Below are 12,110 nucleotides of genomic sequence, written 5' to 3' on the forward strand. Positions count from 1 at the left end.
GGGCAGGTGGGTGGGGTGCTAGTCCAGACAGAAGGAGTCTCAAATTCACGTGTACAATATATACCCAAATACAGAGGAAAAGTGGCTGGGCTGCATACCCTAATTTCAAACCTAATAAGAGGTGCTCCTGGACAGGAGTGAAACATGTTAGAGGGAACCCGCTGTCCAGCTGTACTTGATCGGTCCGTGATGTTTTACTGTGCACAGCGTTGCTTGCAAGCCGGGAGTTACGAAGGCACCAGCTGATTGCCGCCGTGCCTGGACACATCACAGTCTCCCGCAGTGGAGAGTATGTAATATTGGATCATTGCCTATATGTGATTGAACTGTCCTCCAATAAGCTGGAATAAAGCACGGAGAACTAGGACAGCACAAGTGGTTTGTCCAGAAATATCATATATTGTGCACACACTGTGTATTTCCACCTGAAAGGAGAGATATTGGCCGGTCTTACCTGCTTGAACTCAGATATAGGTGAGATACAGCGATTTCTATACATACTAAAACTTCTGGACATTTGGAACATTTTTATATGGGACAGCATTTTTCTGCAATATTACAATTATAATCCACCTCCTGGAGAGAGTTATATTATTATGATATTTATATAATTTTGATAGAAGTCATTGCAATATTTTGTGTATTATCTAGACCGGTGGCTGCAGTGTACTAAAGTTTATATTTATAACTGGTTTGTTTGTTGGGATTCTTTCCATGCCAGCCTTATTTTGCTTATTAGTGCAGAGTCTAATTTGTGTAACATGTAGAAAAACAGTAATAGAGCTTTTTTAATGGCTGTGGGTTCTGAGACTCTAGCACAGGGGTGGCCAACCAGTCCGAGTCAAAGAGCCAAAAAATCTTGTTAGGTACATCAAAGAGCCAAAGGTGAGCATGCAAAAATGGGGTGTGGCCTTGTGCCCGCTAGGCCACGCCCTGGTATAATATACATTGAAAGATCCAGATCCACATAAATACATTTTTGAAGCCAGATCCAACATAAAATGTATTGAAGAAGTCACTTCCGCATAAAATAATTAAAAAAGCCAGAACTATATAAAATATAATGAGACGATTCACATAGTACACTTCAGCTCTCCCATGTGTCACTTCAGCCAGCACCCTGCTGTGTCTCTCCAGTCAGCTCCCCCACGTCACTCCTGCTAGCACCCTCCTATGTCACTTCATCCAGCTTTCCCATGTGTCACTCCTGCTAGCACCCTCCTATGTCACTTCATCCAGCTTTCCCATGTGTCACTCCTGCTAGCACCCTCCTATGTCACTTCATCCAGCTTTCCCATGTGTCACTCCTGCTAGCACCCTCCTATGTCACTTCATCCAGCTTTCCCATGTGTCACTCCTGCTAGCACCCTCCTATGTCACTTCATCCAGCTTTCCCATGTGTCACTCCTGCTAGAACCCTTCATGTGTCACTTCAGAGCCCCCCCCCCCCTGCCAACTCATGCCATTGTAGCAGCTCCTTATTACTCCTATCACACCGTACAATATCCCGGTATCGACCCGGGTTGGTGTGCGGTGTGAATGGGCCATAGTCCTGGGTTACCTGACCCGATAATTCAACCCGGGTTATAAGCAGTGTTATTCCTGGGTTAAATACCAGGTCAGTGGCAGCGTAAACGGGTGCCCGGGTCGATGGGACCCGTTTATTACATAGGGAGAGGCGGCGCAGAGATGATCTCATCTCCCAATGCCGCCTCCACCCCCGCTGCCGTGCCCCCACCCCTGCAGCTATGGCAACCGACCCAGCAAATTGCCGGGTCGGGAAGCCACCTGCTAGGGTCCAATGTCGGATCCCACCCGGGAAGGACCATTTCTAATTTCCAGGTGGGATCCTGCATTGGCGATGTGAAAGGGGCTTAAGGATCCTCTGTTTGACAGTGGGTGTTTTATCTCTAGTATCTGGCTTCCTCAGTCCACAGCCCTCGTAGTGCTTCCGTGTGTCTTTCTGGAGTGCAGTGGTTACCGGATCTATTGTGGTAATGTGACTTCAAGTGTTGGGAGCCACATTTAAAGAAAGAAAGAGCCACATGCGGCTCAAGAGCCACAGGTTGGCCACCCCTGCTCTAGCAAGATAAAAAGGCTTTAGTAAGTATAATCTGGTTTTAATATGACCTATTTATGTTTTCAGGAACAGATTGACAACCACATTAAGCAGGTCAAAAATGGAATCAAGTTGAGTAACCTTCCATCAATATTGGCTCCAAATCTGCCGCCGCCTCCTTCTGATGTAAGTTTTGTCATTCACACTAAAGGGGTTATTCAATTGTTTGAAAAGTCAGTTGGGTGTCTGTTTTTTCCTATCTAATAGACAGGAAAAAACAGACTCCCAACTGACTTATCAAACAATTGAATTTCACCCTAAGAGTGTCTGACTTGCACAATGGAACATATGCCTCACCCACTCTTTCCATAGTAGGGTAATATACTACAGAAAAGGAAAGTCTTATGTAGGTTTACAGTGTATTGTGTTCTGTCAGTATCTGGGGATCGCAGACTTCTGGTGTTGAAAGGGTTGTTTACCTTTATTAGCGTGTGAGTTGCTTTATCTTTCTGGCGTTCTCCTATGCTTTTCACCAGTGTATTTATATTATTTTGACAAGCTTTATATATTTGGTGCCATGCACTTTGATGCAGCTTTGTGGTGCTTTCTGAATTGTATATATTTGCATTTAGAGAACTGCTTTGATTCTATCCAGCAGAAAAACAACAACATAACTTTACCTGATAATAGGTACACATGGCTGGCAGGCGTAGAAAGCAGGGTGGTAAGGAAAGTTGAAGGATGGCATTAATAAAATAATTAATGTAAAGGTGCCAAAATTATTTTCCATACCCTCTGTAGTGGGGCTCACACACCGGAGCTTGTGGAGAGGTCCCCATCACACACTCTGGTAACTCAGTGACAGCAATTGTACAGCCATTCTCATGTCAGCACTAACAGACATAAGGATAGATCCTGCATATTGCACTGCTCCTCAGGCTCCCCTCAGGCTGTTCTTATGCATGGAGCATGCTCAGTGGAAGTATTGTATCTATCACTTGGAATTCTTTTCTAAGAGTCTGTATCTATAGAGCTTGGTGTTTCTAAGGACAACTTTCACTTATGTCTCAGTACTGCATCCTTGGCTAAGTCTATAACATAGCGTGCACTCTAGCATTTTTTGGGCAGGGTGCTGACCACTAAGGAGGGAGGCTGATGTATAAAGTTACGGTACCTTTAATTCAGTAGTGTCCCTTATTCACATTTTTCTACACAGTAGTGCCCCTTATTTACATTATGCCATACAGTAGTGTTCTTTATTCACATTGTCTCACAGTAGTGCCCCTTACTCACATTATGCTGCACAATAGAGCCCCTCATTCACATTATGCTGCACAGTAGTACCCACAGATCATCGTATGCCGCACAGTAGTGCCCACAATTCACATTATGCCACACAGTAGTGCCCCTTATTTACATAATGCCATACAGTAGTGCTCTTTATTCACATTGTCTCACAGTAGTGCCCCTTACTCGCATTATGCTGCACAATAGAGCCCCTCATTCACATTATGCTGCACAGTAGTACCCACAGATCATTGTATGCCGCACAGTAGTGCCCACAATTCACATTATGCCACACAGTAGTGCCCACAATTCACATTATGCCACACAATGCATTCAAATCACATACCACACAGTAGTGCACACATTTCATGTTATGCCACACAGTAGTGCCCACAATTTGCGATATAAGATGGTCTATGATTACTTTCATTGAAGGGTGCTTGTCATGTTGGACACATTCATAACCCATAATTTGCTTTGATTGTACTGTGGTCACAAGTAAATTATTATGCTAATGATTTAGATATACAGTATGGCATCTAGAAGCATGTTTAATGTTACATTATTAGGAATATTCCTTTCCGCTTTACATGGGCGGAGCAAAGGGCTGAGTGCTGCGCCATAGCTACACCATTCACATGACGAGAGAGGAGGATGCAAGCCACACATGCACACAAGCAGGGCGCAAGTCAGCAGTTATAGAACAGGCAGGGCACAGCTCTGCATTTGCAACACTGACATACTGAATATACAGGGCAGGTAGGGGCGGCGTAGGCTGCATCTGTATGATCTCCTCAGTCTAGCATGTAGCACATGTACTGCAGTCTCTTGCCTGCTAGTAATATTTAGGTGGTGACAGTAGGGGGCGCCAAACCACAAGTGACAAAATCCTCTAATACAGATAATTCAAAATAAAACATATATAATTATATGACAGATGGTGGGATACGTCCCTTATATTTACTTGGTTTTGAGCGTGTAGAGAGTTTTTACTCTCCTGAGTCGGCCGATCTTTGTTCCCAGGATCTCTTTATAACATCCAATGTCATAGAAAACAAACAAAGGAGGAAAATCCTAGTGTAACACCGTTTTATTTTTTTCTAAAACAAGACTTCTTTAAAAACAACTAAAACATAATCCTAATCCGGTACAGATAGAGCACATGCAGCGGTGTGCAGCTTACTAAATGTGAGAATCGGATAATTACCAGATTGTTAGAGGAAACAAAGTCCTCGTTACAGCAAAAGATCTCAAACACCAGTCGGCCTCCCGGGAAATGGCGTCCTAGGTTTTTGCAGCAATCACCTCTCCCACAGAAAGAAAAACGCCACCTTCAACTGTGCCAACGCGTTTCAGGACTTGCTAGTCCCTTTCTCAAGGCTAGTGTCTTGAGAAAGGGACTAGCAAGTCCTGAAACGCGTTGGCGCAGTTGAAGGTGGCGTTTTTCTTTCTGTGGGAGAGGTGATTGCTGCAAAAACCTAGGACGCCATTTCCCGGGAGGCCGACTGGTGTTTGAGATCTTTTGCTGTAACGAGGACTTTGTTTCCTCTAACAATCTGGTAATTATCCGATTCTCACATTTAGTAAGCTGCACACCGCTGCATGTGCTCTATCTGTACCGGATTAGGATTATGTTTTAGTTGTTTTTAAAGAAGTCTTGTTTTAGAAAAAAATAAAACGGTGTTACACTAGGATTTTCCTCCTTTGTTTGTTTTCTATGACATTGGATGTTATAAAGAGATCCTGGGAACAAAGATCGGCCGACTCAGGAGAGTAAAAGAACTCTCTACACGCTCAAAACCAAGTAAATATAAGGGACGTATCCCACCATCTGTCATATAATTATATATGTTTTATTTTGAATTATCTGTATTAGAGGATTTTGTCACTTGTGGTTTGGCGCCCCCTACTGTCACCACCTAAATATTATTATCCAGTTTGCTTCATTTGGGGATAGGGAGACATCCCCTCTATTGGTGGTCACGGTTTAGGCAGCCATCCCTGCGCATTTATTAGGTGCTCCAAACTTTGTTTTCTTGCCTGCTAGTGTTTATTAACACACAATGCAGTTCATTATTTACTATAATACATAAAAATATAGCCTGTGTTCAGTAACTTATTCTCTTATTTTTACAGCCCAACCTCATGTTGCAGAAAATTGCATTGGCGCCTTTACAGATGCTCAGCCAGCAAACGCCATTAGCAGCAGCAATGCCACACAAAGACTTTGTACCTCAGGGGACTCTGGCTACAGCTTCTTTTCCACACCAATTTTCCCCACCGTTGCCATTTACTTCAGGAACATTCCCTGGTCCTTTGCCCTCCGCTCCAAGACTACACAGTACATCTCACCATCAAGGTAATGCTGATGTTCCGGGTCCACCAAGTACAGACAGATCAAGCAAAATCCTGGAAACGCTGCAAGGCAGATTCCCACAATGCAGCAAGTGAGTATATTGGTCCATGGGCGCGTCATATATATCTATATATATAACAGCAATTCACAAGCGGCACCCGGACAAATACACTCACGATGATGCAGGCATGTGTAGCAGCTGCTACACATGCCTGCATCATCGTGAGTTTATTTGTCCGGGTGCCGCTTGTGAATTGCTGTTGTATTGAACTCCTGGCCGGGGAGGATCTGAAGCTGGCACCTGCACCACTATTATCTGAAAGGTGTGCTGCCCGAATACTGTGCTTATATATAAATATATATATATATATATATATATATGTGTATATATATATATATATATATATATATATTGCAATTTATTTACTTCGTCATATATACTCCATTTCCACTCGTGAGCACCGTGGCAGATGTATAAGTAATTTAGATATATATATATATATATATATATATATATATATATATATATATATATATATATATATATATATATATATATATATATGAGACTATGGAGTGCCGCCTATCAACACATTATACATGGGGCCATTATTGACCTGAGGAGGGCATCCCAGCAGGAATCCACAAGCCACTGTTGAGTGCTGGGCAAACTTGTGTACTCCACTGCAGCACTCGGGGCTATGAAGAACTGCACAGACCACCTTCTACCAATGTTTCACTGCTTTAAGTCTGCATTTTCATAAGGGTACAAATTGAGATTCCACACTTATATACCCTATCACTTCCCCACCATGTGGTACACTGTTGTTACTGATCTGACCTGGTCACTAAAGTCCCAATTAGAATAAATTAAATGCCTGTAGAAATATTAATGACCCTTGACCATCAATATACAGTTGTGTTGCAGAGCCAGTTGCCTAGTTCATATCAACATTTTGTGAATAGGGATATTACAATTCACAGTGTTAAATGTCCTAATCCTGAATTAGTATTCGGTTGTCAGAAATCATACCATGAAGCTAATGTCTGGCATATGGTTGTGAGCATACATTTTATACTCATAAATTCAGGGAGACTGGCGGTGAGGACTGAGACTGCACAGCTAGTTAAATATTAATGTTCATACCTGAATAACTAAAGTATGTTTATGTTATAATCAAACAGTTGCATCTGTTGAGCTTTTTACATTTCATACGTGATTAAATGTAAGAAAAAAAGTATGGGGATACTTGAGGTAAAAGCTAGCACTCTGGCTCCAGATGTTGGGACGTTTTATAGAATGGGTTAAGAAAGACCTCTTGGACCACGCAAGCCTGCTCTTGAGGTTTTTTTAATGCATAGATCCTTGGCACTTGCATTTCCTGACTGTATTCTATTCTTACCCAGAGGACACCTAACGGACATTCTGCTTCAGATCAAGATGAAACGCGGAACGCTGTCTGGCCTCACAGTGGAAGAACTGTGCCAGCTAGTTGCCACAAAGATTCAGGAACAAGCCTCAAATCCAGTTAACAAAGTGACGCAGGTGATTGTAGTATGAGAAGGACAGTTCCTCACTAACATGACAATATAACTCTATCCAGTGATATTTTTATAAGGTAACAAATACAAAATAGTCTACTGGAGCTACCATCTGTTCCATCAAAATAAGTACAACTATGGTAAATGTGAACTTTGACTTTTATTTTACAAATTCAGCTTTACTTACTTAGTTTAATGCTACTGATTTGGGTATTAGCCACTTGTGATGTCCACGTTGTTGTATCTGGGGGAGGGCAGCTAGAAGCTCTGTATGGGAGTGAGCACTGTGTGTAACATGATGTATGTATGATTCATAGACAGATTCTATCTCTTCCATCCTGTTCTGTGTCTACAGCCCATTGGCCACGGGAGACCTCAGTATCAAACCACACAAAGAACCTCTTCATTCCTGCCCTCAGCTCATGGAGCATATTCAGCTCGACCCCAGGTTTGATTTATTTACTGAACTTTGAGTCGCATATAAAGGTGGAAAATGTATCTTGTATTTCCTGAAAATCTTTATTTTTCTGTTCCTTTATAGTTGTGCCTTAGGTGTCAGCAAATTGTACAGCCCCTTGATCTGCAGCCCATGTCTTGCAATCATGTCATGCACCGAGAGGTAGGAACAGTACAAGAGGTTTTCATTTGTAATGCTACCATCATGCTCCCCCTTATGGTATATACTTTTACAACACTGCCAGAATTGTTTTGGGGAATCGCTTAAGATGCCCATACTCCAGCGTATCCAGTCACTTGAACTGAATGAATACTGCTGTCATAATAGTTCGTACCAGAAATGTGGTCTGTGCTTTGGTTGAATGGCTGAAACATATGGAAAATAAAAATCAACGTTGTTATAAGAGGACAGCACATCACTGGTCATTGTAAATATCCCAATCAACTGACTGTAATTTATATTATATTATTTTGCCACGCACTGCAATTGACAGTAAATTACGAGTTAAATGACCTGTTTGAACTTTGGTTTAATCACATAAAGAACGTGATTCCAACCAGAAGGAAAATGACAGTAAGCCTTCATTCCATATACTGAATGTTTCCCCTTTTTTCTATAGTTTGCAATACTTGGTGCTGCGTGCAGGAACAGCACAAAGAGATGTGTTACTGTGCATTTTAAATAATTGTTGCTGTATGAATTTGTGCACTGTACGTTTTGTGAATCAGTAAGTTTGTAATGAATGTACTATTCATTATGCAGATCTATTCTCATATAATTCTCTTTTTTTTTTTTTTTTTTTCCCTACAGTGTATTAAATTTTGGGCGATAGCCAACCAAAGCAACTCCTGTCCCTACTGCCCAAACCAACGATAATACATAACTGCGAAGGACATAGGGGCCTGGATTTGTCTGTCCCTGTTCCCACAGTATTAAAGTGTGTTTGTACACAAATCTCAAACACTTTAGGCTCACCTATACAATAAATCTGAAGATTGTATATAGTCTCTGCCTGTTAGTTCTTAAATTTTCCATAGTTATGTTATTAAGGTCCGTTTCAAACCTAGTTTATTCACTATATAAGATAAACTGAGCGGGGTGTAAAAGAATGAAAACGGTAACACGCAAATGGCCTCAAGCTACTGTAATAAGTATCAAATACAATGGTGTGTGTGTGTGCGTGCGTGCGCGCGCGTACCACAAAACATCAAATACAGCTAGAGGCAAACGAATCTAGCACACCAATAAAAAAAAATTCTTCCAAGCATATCAGGTGAATCTGTCTGGTTAAGAAAAAGAGGATTCTCAAAAAATGTTTAACTGGATTCATCACATCAGAGATCATCATAGTACAGTAAATCGGTATTATGGAAAAAAACAAGGGTTTCATACCTATAGAAGGTAAAATGAGGCTTGTAAAGAAGTTTTTTGACATTTTGAAATTCCCCTTTAAGTTTGCCACTAATGAGATTTGAATATCTGGATCTAATCTTGGAAGCGAACACCAGGGTCGACACTAAATATACAGTACATAAAGAAGGTAGGTATTCGCTTCCTTCATTATAAAAGCGGGCACCTCGCTAGGTGGAATTGTAATATTCCTTATTCTCAACTTTCTAGAGCCAAAATTGTTAAAATGAAGACAATTTACGAGAGCAGTTTAATATATTTTCCAACTGGTATATAGTGCTTGGCTATCCATGATCTTTTAATCTTTGAAGCATTAAAAAATACTGAACAAACTGAGGTGACTAATTTATAAAACTAAACTGTTTAGTCTCCCTTGCATGTTGGTGAAGTTGTGCTGTCATGACTTTATGTAAAAGGCTATGAGGTCTATTCATGAAGCTGAAAAGAGTGGAGAAGTTGCCCATGGCAACCAATCAGCTGCTATGTATAATTTTGCATAATGCATGGGTATCATTTAATTAAAATTAGCTGTTTTCTATATTCAACTTATTTTTATGAGTACAGAAAATAAAACTGAGGTGGTGGCCCTCAGGCGGACAAAAAATAATTGTGTCATAAATAATTAAGGGAAATATAGAATAGATGAGTTGGGGGATGATGACACTTAAACATGAAGAATTAGGGTCATTTAAAACTTTCTGCTATCCTTTCTAGTTATATACCACCACTAGTTACATGCCATGAAAGATTCCAAAGAAAAAATAAAAGTATCTTTTCTTCAATCATACAAATATCTTTGCTAAAAGCAATGTGTTGCAGGGCATAAATTCTTTAATAAAACTGTCCATGGGATGCATGTAACTACATATCATAGTTTATAGGCATTTAATAGCTCTCAGAAGCTCACAACAACCATATTACCAGTATGCTTATCAGCTCTCAGAAGTTCATAACCACCCTGTTGGCAGATTACCTCTTACCAAACCTTAATGTGCAATCATGAGTTCCTCAAACCCTGTTACAGTATGAAATCTTAAATTCCTATTATCCTGCTACCAGTGTAACCCTGAATTCCTGGCATCCCGTTACCAGTGTGCTATTTTGATTACTTAAGATCCTGTGAATATTATCCTGAATTCCCTGGTTGTTGTTACTAGTGTGTTGTTAGGAACCAGGTCCAATTCAGATCACAGAATGCATGGAACATTAACCTACAATATTCAAAAAGTCGTAGGGGTCTATTTACTAAGCCTCGGACGGAGATAAAGTCCCAGCCAATCAACTCCTCACTGCCATGTTACAGGCTGGGTTTTTAAAAATACAGTTATGAGCTGGTATGTTGGCTCTTTATCTCCATCTACTGTATCTCCATTCATGGCTTAGTAAATAGACCCCTATCAGTGAGCAAACCAGAACTGCAATCCAGTTAGAAAACTGCTTACAGGTGGAGTTCCTCTGCTTTCCTTCCCAGGATAATTGCTGGGGTTTTTGTTTCCATGTTTGGAATATGAAGTAAAAACGCCCAGAAAAGTAACCGCAATGAAACACTCTATTAATGCATCCAACGCCACAAACTATTGTGTTCTGCCCTGTAAGACATCTTATCTTCTCCAGGGAAAAGGGAGCTATAAAACTTTGCAGTCAACCATGCAAATTGTTTATTACTTAAGATGAGTTTAACTGAGCTTATCATTAGTACAATTTAGCATAGACCTACGGTGACAAATATCAGGATAGGTTGTAGAGGTCAGTCACATGTCCTGTAGCCATTGGTCGCAAATGGTCCCTTTTATTCTGAAAATAATTTTGTTGCCTGCTGATTTGCTTTAATATTTGAATCAAGCAAAGCGTTTCCATTATCTGAATAATCTTTTACTGTGGATATACACGGGTGAAAAAAAAAAAAAGTGAAAAAATGTCCTCTGTATGATTACTCACATTGGGCCTGGTTCAGAGGTGCAGACAATGCCTATTTGGATGCAGCTGGTTGATGGTTATAGCACTGCGCATCCATATGAATCACACTGCCCATGTGACGGTAGCCACAGACAGGATTAAGATAAAGTGATTAGCAGGTTTCAGCCATTTGGGGGGGGGAGTACAGATAGTGTCATGGTTAGCATTACTGCCTCACAACACTGAGGCAGTAATGCTATGTCCCTGACTGTAGAATTTGTATATTCTCCCTGTGCTTGCATGGGTTTTCTCTGGGTACTCTGGTTTTCTCACACTCCAAAAATATACTGGTAAATTTGCTCCCCACAAAAAAATAGGATTTTAATTACCTACCGGTAAATCCTTTTCTCGTAGTCCATAAGGCATACTGGGGACACTTATTACAATGGGTATAGATGGGGTCCAAAGGAGCCGTTGCACTTTAAATTTCTTGTGTACTTTAAATTTCTTCAACAGAGTGTGCTGGCTCCTCCCCTCTATGCCTTCCCTCATAGCTCTGTCTAGGAAAACTGTGCCCGAAGGAGAGGGACATACTTAAAAGGAAGAAACATGACAGTACATGAGTGGTGAGATTAACGAACCAGCAAACAACAAACTAGCAACCGCTAGTGAAAACAGAAACCGCAACAGCTGACAATAACAACTTCACACAAGAACAATAACTTGCAGGAAAAAGTTGAAGCACAGCGGCGGGCGCCCAGTAACCCTTATGAACTACGAGAAAAGGGTTTACCAGTAGGTAATTAAAATCCTATTGTCTCTAACATCCATAAGGTATACTGGGGTCACTAATTCCGATGGGGATGTCCGAAAGCTCCCAGAACGGGTGGGAACATGCTGAGACGCCTGCAACACCATATGTCCAAATTGGACATTCTCCGTAGCCAGGGTATCAAACCTGTAGAACTTGACAAAAGTGTTTGTCCCTGACCAGGTAGCGGCCCGACACAGTTGCAAGACTGAGATAACACGGGCAGCCGCCCAGGAAGCACCCACAGACCTGGTAGAGTGGGCCTTGACAGACCGAGGAACAGGTAAGGCCG

The 12,110-nt window shown here is 41.2% G+C and overlaps 1 protein-coding gene across 4 annotated transcripts in view; it reads left to right on the forward strand.

Annotated features, from left to right (window-relative positions):
- RNF214 (ring finger protein 214) overlaps nt 1–8,701 on the forward strand; it is a 167,106-nt gene extending 158,405 nt beyond the window's left edge. For all 4 annotated transcript variants that reach the window (XM_063943309.1, XM_063943311.1, XM_063943310.1 and 1 more), the window contains exons 10-15: nt 2,147–2,245; nt 5,483–5,793; nt 7,110–7,248; nt 7,600–7,692; nt 7,786–7,863; nt 8,512–8,701. In XM_063943309.1, coding sequence (XP_063799379.1) covers nt 2,147–2,245; nt 5,483–5,793; nt 7,110–7,248; nt 7,600–7,692; nt 7,786–7,863; nt 8,512–8,577 — 786 coding nt within the window. In that variant the 3' untranslated portion in view covers nt 8,578–8,701. The remainder of the gene's footprint in view (nt 1–2,146; nt 2,246–5,482; nt 5,794–7,109; nt 7,249–7,599; nt 7,693–7,785; nt 7,864–8,511) is intronic.
- Nucleotides 8,702–12,110: the final 3,409 nt, after the last annotated feature.

This window comes from Pseudophryne corroboree, chromosome 10, assembly GCF_028390025.1.
Source record: "Pseudophryne corroboree isolate aPseCor3 chromosome 10, aPseCor3.hap2, whole genome shotgun sequence".
NCBI classification, from domain to species: Eukaryota; Metazoa; Chordata; class Amphibia; order Anura; family Myobatrachidae; genus Pseudophryne; species Pseudophryne corroboree.